The sequence below is a fragment of the Akebia trifoliata genome, chromosome 13 (assembly GCF_017979445.1).
Source record: "Akebia trifoliata isolate Shusen 1 chromosome 13, ASM1797944v1, whole genome shotgun sequence".
Taxonomy (NCBI): domain Eukaryota; kingdom Viridiplantae; phylum Streptophyta; class Magnoliopsida; order Ranunculales; family Lardizabalaceae; genus Akebia; species Akebia trifoliata.
In genome coordinates this window covers 32,426,920-32,448,631 of record NC_141387.1, presented here as the reverse complement: position 1 = coordinate 32,448,631, position 21,712 = coordinate 32,426,920, and the positions used below count along the sequence as shown (strand labels likewise).

General features: G+C 34.4%; 1 protein-coding gene and 1 pseudogene across 1 annotated transcript; one reads left to right on the top strand and one right to left on the bottom strand.

The window, feature by feature from the left end:
• Window positions 1-883: 883 nt before the first annotated feature.
• On the bottom strand, window positions 884-13,504 carry LOC147388357 (phosphoglycolate phosphatase 1A, chloroplastic-like). The gene is made up of 11 exons (XM_086420606.1): window positions 13,184-13,504; window positions 12,853-12,920; window positions 8,147-8,239; window positions 7,994-8,065; window positions 5,990-6,061; window positions 5,280-5,339; window positions 5,083-5,135; window positions 3,620-3,717; window positions 2,181-2,280; window positions 1,288-1,391; window positions 884-1,183 (listed from the first exon to the last, which is right to left on the bottom strand). The coding sequence occupies exons 1-11, from the start codon at window positions 13,443-13,445 to the stop codon at window positions 1,077-1,079; spliced, it is 1,089 nt and encodes a 362-aa protein (XP_086276732.1). The 5' UTR covers window positions 13,446-13,504; the 3' UTR covers window positions 884-1,076.
• A 4,280-nt stretch (window positions 13,505-17,784) lies between these two features.
• On the top strand, window positions 17,785-19,079 carry LOC147388356 (uncharacterized; annotated as a pseudogene).
• The last annotated feature ends 2,633 nt before the right edge of the window (window positions 19,080-21,712 follow it).

The following is a 21,712-nucleotide window of genomic DNA, read 5'->3' as shown; positions in this document are numbered from 1 at the left end:
AAGCCCAACTCAGGTTTTAAAATAACATATAAGGTGTGTGCATCTCATGACCATGCATCTTCTTTTTGCCACATTTGGTTTTTACATATAAATGAAATTTTTTGGCTTGTGGAAAATTCTTTCTATAATCACAAATGATAAAGCTTTCAGTGAAGGAACCCAGAGGATAAGACCAACTGGTTCGTCCCATCATTAACAAAATCTGATCCTCGTACACCATTCAATTCTGCCTAATTTGTTCCGAGCTTTCCAAAAGTTCTATAAAAAATGGGGAACACTAGGTTTAAGATTCAGAAGGTTGTGAAGCAAAAAATGCCAAATGTTGCTCAATCAAGTTTTCAAGCCAAGTTGGATCAGGTCAGTATGCAAACAGTTTATATATCATTATGTTTGTGCCTTGTTTTTTGTTGGTATGATTATATTGGCATAATGTACCGTACAAAAGGAGCAACTCCACACCAAATATTTTGGGGGCACATTTTTACTCATTTTTTTAACCTTTTGCACTCGGGGAAGTTTCATCATTGAGCTTCATAACAAAATCGTTTTAGGGTTTCCATGAGGGATGTTAAGTTTTTTCTGAGAGGAAGTGTGATTGAGAATTGTGACGCTGGTTTTCAAGGAGATAGTGAAATGATTCATCATCACCCGTGGGCATAGGCAATTGTGCCAAACCACATAAATTCATCATCACCCGTGTTTTAATTTGCGTTTCATATTGATCATTATTGTTTCTTCTACACATATGTTCAAAGAAAGCAATCCAAATTTTCAGGGTCCAAACTACATAAGGATACTCAGATTAATAAAGTTGCGTCTCTAGAAAACAAAGGTCTCTACTCACAAACTATAGAGAAATGTGAAGTGAAGATAATCGAAGATAGGCTGAAGAACAATTTTCATTTGTATAAATTTATTGCCGATCTCCATAATATAATTATAATAAATTGGAATAAAATTAGTTCTCTTCCCTTTCTCAATGTCTAGGATTACATCTATAAACAGTAAGAAAATGAGCAGTAGAAATGGTGACAGTAAATCTAGTGATTACCAATCTTACAAAGTGCTTTACATGCTCAAACAGCTGCAGCTTTGAGAGAGAGAAAATCAGAAATCTTGTTGGTATAGAAATCTGGTTGTATTGAGTTGTTTGGACTCTGAAGCATGGACAGGCTTGTCACACCTATAGAAGATCAGACAACAATAACACTCCTAAATTACGTATCTCATGAACGTGAAGACATACACCATAAACCGAGTAATGGGCATTAAATTCAGATAAGTTACCTGAGAGAACAAGAAGGGTTTTGCATCCACCATTTTGTCCAAATAAAATATCAGTATCCAATCTGTCTCCGACCATGCATATTTGTGACTTAAGAATGCCGAACCTGAGTTGGGTGATCATGAGAAACTGATGCTAAAATAATGTTTATACACTGAAGTTTGAGGCGAGGCACTGGCTAGCATGGGCCGTAAGCCTCACGAACATAACATGTTAAATCCACATAATCAAAATTCCAAGTTTTAATCCCTAAATTAATAGTAATATTAAATTTCAGATTTCAGAAAGAAAGAAACAATTTATTTTTGAATAATTGAAGGGTTTCTGCAATAGATAACTATTTTATATTTAGTGTAAAAATATAACTAAATGCTGTTTTCAATAGACTTCTCTGCATAATACTAAATACTAGAAAATTGTATTTACGAATAGGAGAAATTCAGAAACTTTTTATGCATATATTCTATGGTAACTAAGTAAACCTTCCTGAAAAATTGGTGATATTAGAATTAACCCCTTGCAAAATGCAAGATTAGGTTTACCATTGACTAGAAGTTGACGCCCCTTTTTGATGATTAACAGCAAAAATTTGATGTTATATTTTTCAAAATACCCTTCAAAACTTAAATTATTAAATCAAAATTTGAATAAAATAAAATTTTCACAATTAATTGATCAGAAAAAATGGGTGTTTTGAATTTCCATAAGGGAGGTAAACCTAATCTTGCATTTTGCAGGTGGTAAACCTAATATAGCCAATTTCATAGGTTTTTTTTTATTAAATTACCCTAAAACCTATTACATTCGAATATTCTGTTTATAAATAACCTAATTATGTTGTAGGCCAGCAGTATGATTACTCCTTTAAAACAAAAAATTAAAAATAAGACCATACTTGTCTGCTAAATAGTCCATCATGAAAGTCGAGGGCTTCCCTACAACAAGTGGTTCACGTTGAGTTGATCCACTGATAGCACCAACCATAGAACCACCACCTGAAATTCAAAGACATGAGTCTGAGCTCTAAAGAACCAAATTTATAGAGGGAAGAAAGGTCAAGTGAAGTGAGAGAAAACCATCCGAAATGAAAATGTAAAAGCTCCTATAGCCCAAGTGGTAGCTAAGATTTCAGGGGATCATGTATACCAAACTGCAACCCAAAAAAAAAAATAGAAAGAAAGAAAGAAAAAGAAAATATAAATTAGGTAAACAAGTGGACCAATACATGCTTAGAGGACCCAATCTTCCAAAGGTCCATGGTTCCAATCAACAATGTTGGCATGCTCATCCATCTGTATATCCGATTTAATGGGCCACCTCAAACGATTTTCCAGTACAACATATTCTTATGCAATAAAAACACCACCATATTTTGACGTAATCTTAACAAAATGGTATGTTTATTCTTCATATGTTTAATCTGCGATTTTTGTGAAAATGTCACTAAATGGGAAATAGGTGATGATAATTGCAGTTTCTCTTATGAAACAATTAAATTTAATGGAATTAAGTGCAGTTCTTTTCCTTAAAAATGGCAAACTTAATATTCAAAATAATGAGTCTCTCTAAGAGGCATGTAACACACTTCTTGACTAGTGGACGTCTCCCACAAATTGCAAGGAAAACTAGCAACTCTATCCCTGGATTCAAACTAAGCCAGGACACATATCCAATCTCCCGATATACTTGCAACGTAAATAGAAACAGGGCACCTGATCTCCTTTTCCGAATGTCCAAATGAATTTAAAATCCAGGAATTAGTAGGTGAAGGCGGGTTTTGAACCCAGGTTGTCGTATCAAAACTCACAGACTTCAACCAACTTAGCAAGTTGGCACCTTCAAATTTATTGAAATACTTCAGAAAACCCTTCGAGGTTTGTAAAACAGTCTTAAAATCCACCCTTGCAACTGAAGCAGCCTCACTGAAGGAGTCCAAAATGGACCCAAAGATCAAGGCAAGTAAAGAAGACTAATAAGACGAGTAATCAATTAAACTGGACAAGGTTTCTAGATGTGGGATTTTCTGAACAAAAAAGATAAATACGGACTCAAAGCTGATCCTTAACGTGAATCAATTGAATACAAGAATTAATTTGTCTTCTCTCCATTTCCACTCACACACTAATTACAGCCCTCTCACATGTCCTTCATTATGTCAATACATCCATTTGGGGCTCCTTTCCTTTCCAATACCCACTAAAATAGCCCATGCACTTCTATTTTTTTTCCTAACTCAATTAAAATCAACTATCATTAAGAAAAACAAAATGAAAAGGGAAAGAAAAATAACTAATAACCAAAAGAGAAACTGCAGTTAAGAGAGGAGAAGTGAACCTGCCCATTCTTGAGCATCTGTGAGATGAGTAACAGCATCACGATTTGTAGCAATGAAAAGACATCCTGGGTTTTCTCGTATACAGAGGGTTCCATACCTTCCATTAAAAGAAAATTATGTAAGACCAAAATGAAAATTTTAATTAGCATACCTAAATAAACTTCGTGGTTTCAAAATTAATTTAGTGTTCTATAAGGTGCAAGTTATAACGAACTATTGAAGTAGACCTAATTGGCCACACATCTATAATTTTATTTTAGACTCCACATTAGGTTTTTTGTTTTGTTTATTTCATCTTCCTATAGAAAATTAGGTTAGTGGGTATTGATGGTAAATGTATAAATTCCGCTTGAAATTTTAATATCAATGATAGAATTTCACATATGCCTTTGGGCTACAACAGTTTTAAGTAACTACAATGTGCAATTTGTTTCTTTTGATAATGCATTTGAAGGTCCTGATGTTATCATGATCCTAACTTAATAGTGACATTACTGGAGCAAGCAAGCTCATCATGATAAGATGTAAAAGGCATAAATAGTATGCAATGATCCTGAAAGCAGTTTTTGATAGTGTATAGAGCTCACAATAAAGTGATTTTTCATGCTTGTTTAACATCTAAAAGGATCAATGTTTTTGGAAGCATTGGAGGTTTACGCCTTTGAGGTTCGTGTTATCAGTTTAAGGATAGGCCCTTTTCCTTCAATGGTTTACACCTTATTCATGAAGCACAGGAAAAGTTCTTTGCTTCCTTGGCAACGTTTGACTAGAGCATACATCTTATGGGGATGTGTTATATTTATTTTTGCTCCCTGTTTTTGAAGTAGCATTGAATAATAGTCATTACACTTGTAAGGTCGTCCATGTTATCATTTAATTTACATCGAGGTCTCTGCTGTATATATTTCATCTTTTCTTTTGATCCCAATTTCTACAAGGCCTAGTCGATTTGAAACTCCAGCAATATGTGGCTCTTTTCCTTTCATTATTATTTTCTTTTGTTTTTCCTTTTTTCTATTTCTCTCTCTATGCTGAACATAATCCGTTGCTCTGTCTATACTTAGAATAGTGTTGTGTTGGAGTGGTTGTTAACTCCAACTTCTTCATAGTGAACGCGATCCAATTTTCATTTGATTCTAAATAGTTTGGAAATGGAATTTGGATATGTAAAATTGTGATGGTCATAATTTTTTCAGGGAGATTTTCACAGCATTTCTCTTTTATCGGATTTTTGTTATTTGTATATTTAATTATTTATCTATTTAAAAAACACATGCTTGTGAGGCCTATGGCTCGCCTTATGCCTTGCGGTTTAAAAATACTCAAAAGGATAATAATCTGCTAAAAAAGGCTAAAACCAATGATAATAAAATAATTGAGGAACCTATTAGTGAAAAACAAGGAAGGATGCATTTTGGCAAGAAATGCAATATCAATAGGACTGGGTAAAAATTTAACTTACTGAATTTTATAGTAGTTGACATAACGATCAAATCCCACTACAACAGCGCCAACCTAAATCATGATTCACAACTTTCTTGTATATAAGATAGACTCGTAGCCAACAGAAACTGTTGTTTGTGTCTTCATTAAGGTTCCAGAGGAGGACACAAACAAAGTAGAAAGTAAGTTCAGGAGCAAGACAGAATAGAATCATACGCTCTCATCATGCTCCATCAGAAAACCGGGTTTCAGCTCTATCTTCTTTCCACCGTCTTCCTGGTAAAAAAAAAAGAATAAAATTCATAGGTATTGTAACAGTTATATATGATATTCCTGAGGTTAATTAACTTAACCATCCTTATTTGTGACTAGGAAACATCAGATACAGACAGTTATTATATTTCATTATGTCTCTATGTCTTGTAGCTAGGTCTGTTGCACATGTTACTAGGCCAAATAACTAGTGTTTCGAGGCTTCCATTCCATTGGGCCCACTAAAGATGATGCCCGATGCTTAAAAAAGAAAAAAAAATGTATTTCTTTCCTCTTCAAATTAGATAAAACTAAATGGAGGGGCTAGAAAGAAAGTTCATTAAGTTCATTATTCTTTTTCAAAAAAAAAAAAAAGAAAGTTCATTATGTACCTATGTACTTTATTTGCAGACAAATCATAGAAGCCTCTCACTCATTTTTTTATTATTACCAACAAACTTGGTATAGTAGATTAACATTGGGGTATTCATAACAGCTTGTTCATTCTGTAGTAGTGTGTGGATTTGTGCAAGTTGAAAGATTGAAGTGGGAAAAGAAGGCTAAATAGTAAATTAACAATTCAGTAGACATTCTTTCATTTCTTTGTATCTGAAATTACAGATTTTGGTATACTTATATGCAATAGAATCTATGCTATCAGAGTACAAATTTACCGGCCCACCAAGGTATTGAAATCCAGCAAGTTCTAACTCTTTCAATATGCCGTCCTCACCAATTACATAAACCTGAAATTCCAGCAAAAAGAGTTTAAACAATCATGTTGTTTTTCCTTTCCTGTCTGGGAGTTTTCTCAGTTTTAAAATTATATAAATGACACACACACACACACACAAAAAAATTAAAAACCAAGGGATATGAAAAATTTTAAGTCTGAAACACCAGAATGATGCTGGAGCACCAGAACAATCCAGATCAGTGACATGACCAAGGAAAGATGGTCAATGATAAACATTGTAGAATGGTAAGATATGGATCATTGGAGTTCTGTGAATCGTAGACAAAGCCAAATCACAATAATATGCCACTAGAAACTAAGACACACATATATAAATAATTCAAAAGAAAATCAAGTGCAATATCCTATGCCTAAGTATACAAAATGTGTAAGCTACTGAAAATATAAAATGCATACTCTAACTGGCTCCATGGATCTTGAAAAGTTCTCATTGTAGCTTCTGAATATCTAAACCATTTTGACTCTAATAGAAAACTTCTTTATCTCACCATCATCAAAGCCCTTATCCCAAAATTTTGGGGTTGGCTGAACGAATCTTGTACCTCCGTTCAATTCTAACTGAACCATGTATCTGAATTTAATGAATGATCAAGATTTAGGTTAGATGGTGGCAAAGTTTCTACACCTGCTACAATATGACATAGCCTTACTCCTATCTGGGATTGGGACCAGCAATGTAGTGTAAAAAAAAAAAAAAACTATGCAGGCGGATCATGTGCTCCTATAGTCGACGGGTGGAGAGCGCATTCACTGACCCACCTCATTTAGATTAAAAAAATGTGAGGTTGAAACATCTGAATTTCACAGAACTTTAGGAATGAGCTGAAAGATCTTAAAGATGAGCTTGAGTCCTTGAATAAAAAGGCATTGGAAGGGTGGATATTACACAAACAATACATGTGTGTTTGCACATACCACCTCTTAGTTTTCTTAATCTTAAACACATCTCTCAAATATTTGAGACACTCCTTACATTCTAAAATTGATTAAATACCCTTTAGAACACAATTTATACAAAAATATTGCATAAAAGCATTATTTTAACCCTACTTTTTGAAATGCCGCTTAAACGGGGTAAGGCCTAGGCGCTTGGATGGTCTAGGCAGCCAAACCAGTGCCAAGGCGCAGCTTTTGAAAACAGAGGCTATTGCATGCAGTACTGCTGCTAAACATTCAATACAATTAGAGTCATACATAAAATGAGCTCAATGATTTATTCCACACTAGCTCCTCAAAAAATAACTAGGGCAAAATGCAACTTTCGCTTGGGACGAACAGACTTTCAGGGCGAGAAGCAACTTTCACTTGTATGAACTTACTATCGAAGCTAGACGCAATTTTCGTTTTGTACAAACTGACTTTCAAAGCAAGATGCTAATTTCCCTTGGCACGAACTGACTTTTGAGGTAAAACTCAACTTTCACTTGGGCCAAATTGATGGTTGACTTGAGACTATATAACATAGGAAACTGAACAACTAATGCATGGGATGATCAACTTGAACTGAAAATGATTTCAAATGGTTTCTCACTAGCACTGAAGCGCACTGATACAAAAAATTGAAGATTGAATTTTCCGTTTTTCTTTCTTCTCCTCTTATAAAAAGCACAAAAAAGTTGATAGCCAAGTTCCTAATGGATGAGTTCACAAAAAGTGTTCTCATTTAGTCAAATTTTGAAACACTGGTTACCCAAATATTGACAAAAAACAAGAAAAGTATGCCTTTAAGAGGCAAGTGCAAATTAATTCAACTACAAACTAGCTACAAATTACAAAATATTGCGTTAACTACCTATCATAATGCAGAAGGATTAGGACTTATAATTCAGTAGCACTGTACTAATCTTTTGCAATTAGTGAGCTTGTAGGTTCGTTCTTTCTTTGTGGCTTACTTATTGGATAAGGTACAAATAATGCATACCTTTTTATCCTTGGGAAAATTGATGGACTTCAGATAGGCAGCAGCAGCAAAAGATGATGCAAAAATTTCTTCCTGAAATAATTCAATCAAAATAAGATGTATAGATTAATGAAGATTATGTGAATCATGGAAATAATGGTTTTGTGAACTAACCTCACTGACACTAAGACCAAGCGTTTCGAACTTCTTCCCATATTGTTTCCGGGACTTGGTTGAGTTGTTTGTAACGAAAACTAATCTCTTGCCCTGAGGAGAAAAAAAAAAAAGAAAAAGAAAAGAAAACATGTAACTAATTTACTATGACCAAGAAGTGCATATTTGTAACTCTAGATGCTACATTTTATTGCAGTAAAATCTATCATTAAGGAAGAGAATAAAACTACATTATTAGTATTCATAATCAATCAAAAAATAATATTAACACGTGCATATGCTTACATGCATCATCATCATCATTGTGTAGAAAGGCACGCTCAAGCTGTATATGGATTTTTCATAAGGAATCGAATTTTAGGTTGGACGATGCAATAGAGTACGTTTTTGGGGAGACAAATTGTGTAGAGAACCTCCCCTTAAATAAAAATTTCCCTCTCTACAAAGAACATCAGCCATTACTTGGGAAGGGGGGGGGGGGGGGGGGGTTATCAATCTTGGAATACTGGATTTAGAAGAAATCTAAATGAATTGAAAATAAACTCAATTTCTAACCTCCACGTTAACATCACTAGATCTCTGGGATCTTATCATCAAATGATAAAAGAAGATTAGGTTTAGAGTCTAGATGGTACTTTTTCAGTAAGATCTTTCTAGCAGGCTTTGAGAAAGTGTCAAATACCTCTCTATCTCACTTCCTAGTCAAGGGTTTTGGAATCCCATCTAAGATCGCCTTGTTTGTTTAGATGGAATTTTTAGGGAAAAGCTTTGCAACTACTTGGTCAAGAAACAAAAGAAAATTATTTTTGACCTATGTGCAAAGTGAGTTGCAAAGCCGTGAACTATTTGCTTTTGCATTGCCCCTTAGCTTACTCAGTGTTTGTTTAGATGGAATTTTTAGGGAAAACCTTTGCAACTACTTAGTCAAGAAATAAAAGAAAATTAATTTTGACCTATGTGCAAAGTGAGTGGCAAATCCGTAAACGATTTGCTTTTGCATCGCCCCTTAGCTTACTCTATTTGGAGTTTTTTTTTTTTTTTTTCCTCTGAGAGGGAGAATTCTTTGGAGGATGTTTTTGTGTGTGTGTATTTTGTTGGGGACTATGGAAAGAAAGAAATCAAAGAGTTTTTTAAAGGAAGAAAAAAGATCTTCAAAGAATAACTATCTCCATCAAAATTCATTATATTTTTGTAGTGTTCTTTATTTAGAGATTTAGTTGGATTCTGTATGTGTATGCATCATCGATATAGTGAATTAATTAGAATAAGAAAACAAAGTTACAATAGCAAAAAAAAGAGGTTGCGAAGATCTATCTAAAGAGGAAGAGAAGATTTTGGGGTTTATATTTTGAAGATATGGTTTTTAGACGGATCTAGTAAAAATGGAAAGAATTAGTTGTTGCTAGGGGTTTTATCGTATGTCCCATGTAAGTCAGCTCAATTTCTTAGACCCTCTTTCCCTTTGTTTTTTGCTTTAATTTTGATTGATTGGATAAATTTTTATGCTTACCAAAAAAGAAGTTTAATTTTCTCTTTTGTAGTCTTGCCATATATGCTTACCACAAGTGCACTTAGTATTTTCATATAGGCTACACTCATTCTATGTACATGTTGATTTTGTATTGCACACAATGTTTCTCCATAAAGCATCATAGATTGATAGCCATGTTATGCAATTTTCCTTTTAGCCTAAAATGGAGTTTGTTGGAAAATAACTAATTATCTTCAAAAGAAATGGCTAGAAGTCAACATTTTTATTAATAGAATCAATCTTAGAAGAGAAATTTAACTTTTTGAAGATAGTCAAAGCATCTCAACATGTAAGGAATATTATTTTTTTGATAAGTTTAAATTTTATTGAAAAGGGGACGAGATGGCCCCGAAGAACAAACTTAACAAAAGGACGAGGCCCACTTAGGGATCCTCTAAATTACAAACCATATCCCACCTAAAACGAGATCCTCAAAGAAGATCCCTTTAAAAACTTTATACAATTTTCCCCAAAGGAACAAAATACCCAAAATAGACAAAATTAGATCATGAATCGAAAACTCTTTTCCTTAAAAAATATGATAACTTCTCTCCTTCCAAATACCCCAATAAATAGCAAACAGAGTGAGACTCCAAAGGATCCGTTTCGCGCCTCTGAAGGGGTTACCCCACGATCCTCATGTCACCAAAAACTCCTTAATTGACCTTGGAAAACAACCCTTCACACCGAATAGACCAAGGAAATGAGCCCAAACCTCATGAGCAAGATCACAAGGAATGAGCAAGTGGTTCGCCAATTCATCATCTCTTAAACAATGTAAGCAACCATTCGGTGTTTGCAGGTCTCTCTTAATCAATTGATCCAACGTGATGACTTTCTCCAATGATGCTTGCCACACAAACACAGAAACATTAGAGGGTACTTGATACCCCAAACAAAAGAAGCTGGGAAGGTGGAATTGGAAGAGGGAAGCTCCATAGCGTACATAGAACTTACCGAGTAGGCCCCCTCTCTTGTGCCAGCCCAAAAATTATTATCATCCCTATCCTCACAAATGGTACATCCCTACATGTATTTCATTACGTAGTGAAAACATGATACTTTATCCCTTTAATTGAATGCCCAAATTTAAGTTGATAACTTAGGAACATATTCTTAATAATTATATTGTACAAGGTTCTCCTTATACTTAACAAAAAAAATAAGGGTTTCCCTTATGGAGAAAATTTGCAATTAATCCCAATGGGAGTTTCCCTTTTACCTTTGGCTGACTCGCTTTCTAGTCTAGGTTGGAGGATTGTTGGACATGGGCGGGTATACTCCCAATGGGCATTTTTCTGTCAGATCTTTCTATTCCCTTCTTGAGACTGTGGAGGAGTTTCCTTTCCCCGTTGCTTCAATTTAGCCATCGGTTCTCCCTTCGAAAATTTCCCCTTTTTCTTTGACTTGTGGCTTTGTATAAGCTGTTCGTTATTGATCATCTTAGAACGAGGGGTTTGGTCCTTGCGGAGTTCAACTCCCTCTGTAAGTCGAATGGAGAGTCTGTTGATCATCTCCTCCTCCATTGTGGATTGGCTTCATCAATTAAGGTCTTCTTTCTTGTCCATACTCAATCTTGTCAGGTCCCTACTTTGTTGTCTAACGTCCACCAATTTTTTCAGAAGGGAGAGGATTCATTGGAACTTTATCCCTCTAGCCATCTGTTGGGGTTTGTGGAAAGAAAGAAATGGGCATATTTTCGAAAGGAAAGAGAACTCTTTTCAAGAGATCTTTTTCAACATCGTGGAGCTATTTTTTTACTTGTGTAAGCAGTTTCACGGGTTCAGGGGGTACCGGTTTGACGAATTCTTGCTTACATGGGAGCTTGTGCGTAAAGGGTGACCTTGTCTTGGGTCGGCGGTGGAGTTTGGCTGTCTTGTATTTGTTTGTTTGTTTTTTTGGTGGTTGTTGCTCTTTGCGTTTTATTCGTGTGCTTTCTTGCTCTTGTTGTTCTTTGTTTCCCTTGAGGACTTCTTGTCCTCTTTTAATAAATTGTTGGTAATAAAAAATAAAATAAAAAAAATTGCCAATTAGATCAGAAAAAAATCGTGGAGTTTTGAAAAAGAAATCTTTGATTTTTCAAAAAATCACAATTAATCATGGTTTAATCAACAAATTTTTCTATAAAAAAATAAATAAATAAATCACTGATTATTTTTATTTTTAGTGTTATTGAAGACTTATTTTATTATTTAATATATGAAATACATTTTTTATACTTTAAAAAGATATTTTATTTTTTAATTTATTCCATGTTTTCCTAACTTATTAGATTTTTGCTGACTTTTTCCGAAGCTTTCTATATTCAAATTATTCCCAAACCCTTGTCAATATGCTTATGGCCTGTATACATTAACAACAATTAGTTCTTAAAGAGCCCAAAGAATATGACTAGTCGAGCCTACTTAATTGATCTTGTATTATTTCTTAGAGGGATTGAGTTACTAAAGCTTGCTAGTACTTACTTGCTTATGGAGCCTTAGAGCAATTGAGCTTATGTAGAGTACCTGCAACGATATGTGAAAACACCATAGATCTACACTTATACGACTTCTCGGAAGTTAGTGTAGTTGGGTTTTAGTAGGAGAGCTTCACACTTGATTCAAAGGGTTGTTTGGGCTTGTTCTCCAACTCTTAATCTCCTTCCCTTTGTATAGATGAGGCGTATCGAGTTTTGGGCTTGCATTAGTTTGTGAAATCAGTCCTATGCCCTTTTTGGAGTATTCCAAGTTCTTTAGAATTTTCCTTACATCTTCTAAGGTGTTCAAACGTATTTTGGATTCTTTTGGATCATATCATAACTTCCTTAAAGATTTCTTTACGCCCAAGGAAATAGATTATTCACACTAATAATTTCTTAACATATTATAATTTAAGACTCGTTTTTTCTTCAGCCATGCCTATTTGATTCACATCACAAGAAGGAGGCATATGAATAGGCCAACACTAGTATCATACCACAACCCTAAAAAACTCATTTGTTTCACTATGCAACATAATGTCTCTCTGGAAACTCTATTTCATCTAAGTCCCAACATATACTGTGTATCTAGTGATTCTCTCCAAAGTTTTCTCCAATTTGCATAAACACAGAGGCATACATTCATTAGTGCGTGTGTGTGTGTGTGTGTGAGTGTGTGTATGTACACATAATGCATTTTACATCAAAACAAACCTTCGATCTTAGCATATCCAAAGTTTCTGGAACTCCATCGATCAAACTATCACCTTTCCATATCACTCCTGCAAAACATTAATGTTCAAAAAATTAGATTAAAAAAATATGTAATAATATAAACTACTAATTAATAAATTGATCACAAACACCTATGGAATTGCAATTTTTTATTTTTTTTTAAATATATAATTCAACAAACATCATCTCCCCAATTTCAAACCAAATAACACTAATTAAAAGCATAGTAAAATTTGAAACATTTATACATAAAGAAATTTAAATATTTCAATTTCAAAAACCATTAGATCAAAAATTGAGACAAACTGACCATCACAATCGAAGATAAACGTCTCGACAGAATCGATGAGCTCATCTGCATTTTTGAGAGGCTGAGCTGAGGCTCTGGTCGTGAATCTCGAAGATTGGGAGACTTCCATTTTAAAGTTCCATTTGGTTAAACTAGGGTTCGAAAACAATTTTGAAATCTTCTTCTGCCCTTTTAACCCAAAATTGGTGATTTTGGGAGATGTGAGAACCGAAGCAGCAGCAGTAGCGAATGAAAGAGAGACTCTGCAACTGCCACTAAGCATCTCTCTCTCTCTCTCTCTCTCTCTCTCTCAAAGACCGTTAGTTTAAAGTGGTCAGTTATTGGTTATGAGGTTTTTGAGTGGATGTACCCGTTTTATCCATTGGTACTCAGATAATGTACTACAGGGAGTTAGTTAACTATCCATATCAAATCTCCTTTTTTTTTTGGTGATCACTTTCTTCACCCTTTTGTAGACCTGAAAACTTAAAATCAGATTGATTGATGAATTATTGAAATTGGTTTCAAGTATTTAACATCATAGGCTTAAAGAAGGGGTTTGTCGGAAGGTTACGAGTAGGTTGTCGATGGATCAAACCATATCCAAAATTGACACATTCCAATCCAATAACTTTAGGTCTACATAAAGGATTTGGGTTTCAATATAGAGTTGATTTTGATAACTTATTGGATCAGTGTTGGATTAAAGATGTCCTCACTTATGTGTTGGAGCACAATCACCCAACGCGCTTCTGTCCTAGGAGCAAAGCATGATGGATAAAGTCTTCGACCCTTGGCTATTTGTTTTTTAAGCAAAATGATGGATATTTAGGTAGAAAAATCTAAAGTTTCTATAAGAAACTGAAGACGATGAATTAAAAATGAGGTTGGATAGGTAACATATGGTTTTACCCTAGAGTTTACAACTTGAAGATGGTGGATTTCTAGGGTAAAATCTTCTTCAGTCTTAAGATTCTATACCTTTCAACATGCAAATATCAATAGCAAGATAGAGATTTTGGAGTAGAATGAATATAAAATATAATTAAATGAAGACAAGATTATATTTATAGATTAAAAATAATTTTTCATAGAAGTTAATAGCTTGAAGATGAAAGATTTTTTTAAAGAAAAAACATGAGGATTGTGGCTAGAGAATGAAGACAAAGGCATTTAGATCATTTTAACTTAGTCCCTCGAGCAAAACCTAGGTCAAGAGGGACATGTCATCAATTTGAAAATATAGGGGTATCTCTAAAATTATAGAGAGTATGTTTAAATCAACCAATATTTTATACATATAAACCCCAAGGGTTTGGCCTAGTGGCAAACCAAATCATCTTAAGCTCCTCAGGAAGGGTAAGTTAAGAGTTCGAAACCCCATGAAACAATGAATTCCTTGGGATCACCCTTTAGGTTTCATTTGACCCTCAACTCAATCAGTTGCATGTAGGACTTTCTGAGGGGTGGTGGGTGTGATCGTGGGATTAGTCTCACCCGAAGGGGGGGAATACCAACGATAAGAAAATATATATTGTATTTAGGTATATAATGAATATTATATATAGTTAGAATAAATGATGTGTATGCCCTAACTAGGGGTGCAACTTGGTCCGGTTCAAACCGAGAATTGAACCAAACCGATAGCTTTGGGGTGGTTTGGAGCAAATCGCGGTACAATTCCAGGTTACAAAAATGGAGAACCAATCAATTTGATCCGGTTCTTGGATCAAGCTTGTATAGAACTGAACCAAACCGAGAACCGAACCCTTATATATAAATGAATTATTATGAATTATTTTATGGATAAATTAATGAATTTTATAATAGATTAATGATTCATTGTATGAAATTTTATGTTTTATTATATATTTATTTTTTCATTAAAAATGTTACTTACAATTTATAGGATATTGGCAACCCATAGAATTGAACCAAACCAAACCGCTTTAGTTTGGTTTGGGTTGGGTTGGTTCTAATGGAATTTGGTTCGTTTCTGATTCTTATTTAGTGGAACCAACCTATGTCAATTCTGTTCCAATTTGACCTCAAATCGAACCAAGTGGCACCCCTAGCATAACTGTAGGATAGATTCCATCTTATGATTTTGACTTTGGATGCAGTGAAATGGAATATTTGATGCAAGTTGAGACCTCTAAAATGGCAAAAACTTAAAAATGAGCACATGGATGGAGTTACTTATGGCTGTCAATGGGTTGGGTCTGAATCTGGGATCAATCCCTTAAGTATTGAATTGGATCAAATTCTATTTGATATATAAGTAAAATAAATATTATATATTTAACCAAAATATAAGGTAATTTGTATACTTTTTCACATTTCCATATTGGATAAGAAATTGGTTAATTAACAATAAATGCAATAGATTATTCAATTGGATCCCTATTCAATTGGATCCTTATCCGAACCCAACTCCCTTATCCATATCGAAAGCTATTGGATATATATATATATATATCTAGAAATGTTCGGCAACCTACTATTTGCCCTACTTGGTGAAGAGATCATCCTCACCAAAAATCATTTCATTCCAAAACCTTTAGCCCCATGTTTACAAGTTGAAGAATCGTGGATCATCCATTTTTTGTAAATCACTTTTGATGGGATTAAAAATTTGGAAATGGGCTAAGATGATCTTCTCACCATAGAGATCATCCTTACCAAATATTAACTCAAAACTTATAACCCGTGTAGGACAAAACACATAGGGAAAATACTAGGATGCTGAACATGACTCATATCATGCCGTGTATATATATATAGGGTGGCGTTCAGAGGCCATAAAGAGAGCCAAACATTTTTTCAATGTATGGGTTAGAAATTTCAGAATGAATAGACTTTTTGTGATAAGGAGATCACCTTCACAAAAAATCAGTCTATTCTGAAACTTCGAACCCCATCAAAAGTGATTTACAAAATTTGGAAGGTCCATGATACTTCAACTTGTAGACTAGTGTTAGAAGTTTCAGAATTAGCTAATTTTTGGTATCACAAAAAATCATCCAATTACGAAGATTCTAACCTTTATTTTAAAAAATGTTTGACTCTCTTTAGGGCCTTCAAATGCTTCCCATATATATCGTGTCAGTTTAGCGTGTCATTTTGTCATTAGTCTTTGGAAATAAAACTAAGGCTGCAACTTGGGAGGGTTAACCCGAACTCAATACAGGCTCAACCTGATTGATGGGCGAGTCTAGGCTAGGATACATGGAAAATGAGTTGAGCATGGGCTAGGAAATCTCAACCCAAATTCAATTCGAGTTGAGGCTCTAGACAAACCCAACTCAATCCAAACATGATGCTACATATTTACATATAGCTATGTTTATTTATTTTTATTTTTTTAAATTTAGTTTTCTCTCCCTAAATATATTTGTAAAACTGAGGAAAAAAATCTTTTTTATTGATCTTCCTTTTCTACATTTAAATTTGTTGCTATATATGTTTAAGTATAGTATTTTGCATTTGTCTAAATATTATTTAAATGATAGATTTGGAGGTTGTGTGCAAAATTATTTACTAGTGATTTTTATTTTATTTTATATTGTATTACTTTTTTTAAGATATAAAATAAAATTATGTGTTGTTAATCAATATAAAATTAGGCTTGTTCAAGCCGTCCAAAATTACCTAACTTGGGCTAGCTAGAGCTGAATCCAATTTTATAAGCTTAATCTCGGTTTGAGCTTGGTTAATGAGCTCCAACCCTATAGTCGGGTTGAATTGACCTCTAGTTGAGGGTTCTATAACTTGGGTTGACCCTCCAACCCATCCAGATTACAGCCCTAAATAAAGCACTCTTTTTTATGCCATTAGAAGTAAATGCCCACGTATCCAATAAAAAATAATTATTCTTTCATACAATAGTATTGAGAAATAATTCCTTAAGACTTACTAGGGGTCATCTTACCCAAATGGATTATCACTTTAGCAATCCAAGGGCCCTGTAGATTTCATTAAAAAAACAAAAAAGAAAAAACTTAACTTCAATATATTTTTTTGAAAAACAATTCTTTTAAGGCTCAATCCAAGCTCCAAGATTTTGAAAATGGACGACTAAACTTCCACCTAACTCCAAAGCGTAAAATTAAAATTCAATGGTTAAAAATTAACTTTTTTTTTCTAAGTTCATAGAATTTTGTCCTCTACAGCCCTAAAGCAACGGATCATGTTTATGGATGTCGGATCATGTTTATGGATGTCACAAGGTGGACCCAAGGACCCTTAGTAAGGGTGAAATCCTTACTAGTTTAGTAAGACTAGTCGGACTCTATTCAATTTCGAGGTCAGTTGGTTTGACCAAACGCAAAACAACTTCAAGGTCGTGGCCCAATAACAAATAAAATATTCAAGAATTGTCATAAAATAATTCCCATCAGAGGTTCTTTCCTATTGTACCTAAAGAAAATACATGGAAATCACTTTTCAAAAGAATCATGGTGCCCACGTTTCTTCCTTATTATCAAAGTCTCCTCTCCTCTTCCTTTAAATACTCAAACCACGTTTACAGCTTCCACACCCTTCACCACAATGTCTCTCCATCTTTTCCTGCCTTTAAACATGCTCAAGAAAGAGTAGATGTGATCCACAAATCAGAGGATCAACATCTTTTGTTTCAACATTGGTAGCTTACATGATTCCAAGTGCTCAAACAACAAAGTACCCGATCCCAATCGATATAATGGAAAGCCCGCAATATATGATGGACAAGGAGAAACAGATATCGGTGGATCCAATATCATTGATGAAACCATCAGCTAATTCAGAAGATGATCATCGATCATCGATGCCACCCATCTCCAATTCCTCGAACGATACTAATATATTTCAATCGATTCCTCTACCACCTCCGAAATCCAAGTTCTTAAGCTCTAGCCTTCCTTGTTCGGCAACCTCATCACCTCGGTCGGGATCCACTCTAATAAAGAACCTCAAGAAATGGAAAAACCAAACACAAGCATCTCCTCGTGCACTCAATTCTCTAGCACGCCAACACTCGGCAACAGTTTCTCCTTTTGCACGGCAAGAAAGTCACTTGATTCGAAGCAAGTCGTGTGATGAGGGAAAAGCTTGGAATCCCATTGATGAATTCGATCTTTGGTCAAGAAAAGTTAACGGTCTTAGCCATGAAACCGGAGATAATGAGAGCTATTACGAGTATGAAATTAGTCATGAGCACGATAAGGAATTAGACCATAATGACGAGAACTTTAAATGTGGAGCATTATGTTTGTTCTTACCAGGATTTGGTAAGGGAAAGCCAGTGAGAACAAGAAAGGAGGAAGGAGAAGAGGTGGGGAATGTGGTGGTGTCTAGAACTGTTTCATTGGAGAAATTCGAATGTGGGTCATGGGCCTCATCGGCATTAGTAAACGACGATGAAGAAGGTCGGGATTCCATGCAACTATATTTTGATCTTCCCTTGGAAATGATTCAGAATGGCACCAACGATGCACATTCACCTGTATCTACTGCTTTTGTCTTTGAGAGGTATCGAAAGGTGTCCTAAAGAAAAGCTCGTCAAGAGGATCGGCTGGGAAGCCACAGCCACATGAATCAAGTCGCCATGTTCGATTTTCTGCATCAATGAACTCACCATCTCCTTGCATTTCACCCCGCCTTAGGAAAGCGAGGGACGACTTCAATGCTTATTTAGAAGCACATGGTGCTTAATACTAGTGAATATGGTTTAATTTCCTTGGGCATCACTGGTCTTCTTTGCAGTGTGTGTTCAATTCCATCCCTCAATTAAATTGATCCTCCAATTTGATACTTTTACTTGTGCTTATCGGTGATGATTTTACCTAAATGTTTGTCTTTAGATGCTTGAGATGCTTTGTCTTCTTAAGATCTCTTATAATCTTATCAAATACACTTGGGTTTCTTATTTTCTTATCAAAAAAGTCAGCAGATTAGTGGTTAGTAATTAGTAGGTGAATGTGGCTTTTGAATCTAGGTCATGCTACCAACACTTATCGACTTTAACCAACTTAGCAAGTTGGCACTTTCCACTTAGGTACTTTGGGAATGTGTGAACATAGTAGATTGTAAGTCAATTTTTGTGCATTTGTACGTGTCACTAACTCGTTTCGTGGTTTTATTTTTAAAGATACCACACTTGACACAATCATGTAGTTACTATGAGTGATATTTGGCATTTAGGCCTTTACTGCAAGGGATCGGAAATTTGTCTAAATTGTCGCTTTGATTAGACCAGTCTCACTTATGACATGTACATCTTATGATATGATACACATTATCCTATAGATGGTGTAGAAATCTAGGTTAATGGAGAAGAAAAAGAAAAATAGAGGAGAAATTCAAATGTGGGTCACGGGCGTCATCGGCATTAATAAACGATGATGAAGAAGGTCAAGATTCCATGCAACTATATTTTGATCATCCTTTGGAATTGATTCGGAGTGGCACTTATGATGCACATTCGCCCATGTCTGCCACTTTTGACTTTGAGAGGGATTGAAAGGGTGTCCTAAAGAAAAAGCTCGTCAAGAGGATCAACAGGGAAGCCACTGTTGAGATTTACTCTCTTGTAATTTGGGATCCACAAATCGTATACTAGTAGGATATTGATTTAGAGCTAATTTGTAGAAAATTAGTTTCCCTATTCTTTTATGATTAGTTATCTAAGTTACGATTCTTTTCTATAAATTGAAACAATCTCGATCTGTAAACAAAGATTTTTATAATAAAATTTGAATTCCTTTTCTATTTCTCTAAATTGAAACATGGTATCTATAAAACCCCGAGTTTTTTATTTGTATCTCGAGAAAAATAAATAGTGGAATTTTGATAAAATCCTGAAAGTGGACTTAGGGTAAAATTGTAGGATTTTGTTCTGATCATTTTTATAAAATTTGACCTTACCATTGGATTCAAAATGATCAAAAAATATATTTTAGCCTGTAAGTACGCTCAAATGCGAGTACGAATAAAAAAATTGTAAAATCCTCGACTACTAAGTCGGACCATGCTAAAATAATGACTTATTACTAGAGCAATAATTGTTAAGATTCAATCATACCATTGGATTCATAATAAAAAAATTATAAAAAATGGACTATTTACTTATCATTTTTGGAGCCCAAAAAATCAAATTACTATCAAAAATGAAAACGACATCAATTTTAGGGTCCCATTGGGCCAAAAAAGTAAATTTTTACTAGAGATAAAATTTGTAAAATTTAACCACACCATTAGATCCGGAATGAAAAATTCAAAAATCAATTGCCTCAAAATTCGATCCATCTCGATTTTTGAGCCAATCGTCTCGATTTTCGCACACGTGCTTTATTTCTTTCGCACAGAGATTGTAAGGACTCTCAATTTCTATTGATAACAGTACATTGTAAAAATTACATTTAGGATTTTTATCAAAAATTTATATTAAATTTAAAAACTGTAAAATTCTTTTTGTTATTTTAAATTCACGTCAAACTTGCATATTTGATATGTTTAATTGTATTTTATAACAAATTATACGTGGATAAGATATTTCATCGGGTTATTTCAGCCAGTTGGATTTTGTGCACTGCTCGGACCCTATTTTGATATAAGTTGTGTAAAGTTTCAATTTAAATGATAAAAATGAATTTCAAAGTGTGAAAAAGAATTTGATATCGAAAAATAAATATTTGACTGAATGAATCCGAAAAATGAATAATGTGTTTGAAAACGTAAAAAGTGAAAGAATCGAAAAAAAAGAAAAAAATGGGAGGAAACGGTAAAATATAAAAATTATACCTAAGAGGTGATGTCTGTATTTTACATTGTAATGTTGTGTGTAGGTTGGTGAAGGGGTATCTAAGTATAATGATTGTTTGCATGTTTATTTAAATTCTGTTGATACAGAGGCTTCGAGTTTCGTTATTTATTTTAGGTCGGGTGGCCACAGTTGCACGGTAAAAACTGGATATCCATTCTCAACTCTGTAATCTTAATTTCTTATTTGTTTTCAAAAAAAAATTTATTTGTTTTCAAAGAAAGGAAATGATGTATATGTAGTTATTTTGTGAACTATTAAAGAACTTGTGAATACCTGAAGGGATAGTCTGTCATATCATCAGAGTGATATACTATTCTGAGATGTACATTAGGGAAAACTAAATTCATGTGTGGCATGGGACGCGTATGAAAGTAGAGTTATAATTGGAATCCGGGTTTATTCATCTCTATCTTTACCAGTGAACTTGTAATGTAAAGGTGGTCGTATACAAATGGATTGTATATTTGGGAATCACATACACGCCTGATAGGCATAGATTAAGATGATTAGTTAGTGATCACTAACAATTTATAGTAGTCAAACGTTCTGACACATCAAAAAGATCAATTGCTTACGGTCAAGTCAAACGGCCAGCCTAAACCGAATAAATGGTCTTGCAAGTGTGGTAAATAGCGATCAATCACAAAATCAGGAACTAATACTTTATTAAGAAACATCATATCCCGATTGGGAGCGATCTAGTCGTAAATCCCAACTCTCTAATTCCACTACTCCACCATTGTGTA

What these genes read in the sequence shown, in the direction of transcription:
- LOC147388357 (XM_086420606.1), bottom strand. Translation starts at nt 13,445, where the DNA reads ATGCTTAGTGGCAGTTGCAGAGTCTCTCTTTCATTCGCTACTGCTGCT. An exon ending in TGATGGAGCATGATGAGAGC is followed by an intron (nt 5,136 to 5,279) that starts GTATGATTCTAT and finishes ATCATGATTTAG; the next exon opens with GTTGGCGCTGTTGTAGTGGG. An exon ending in AACCCTTCTTGTTCTCTCAG is followed by an intron (nt 1,184 to 1,287) that starts GTAACTTATCTG and finishes GATCTTCTATAG; the next exon opens with GTGTGACAAGCCTGTCCATG.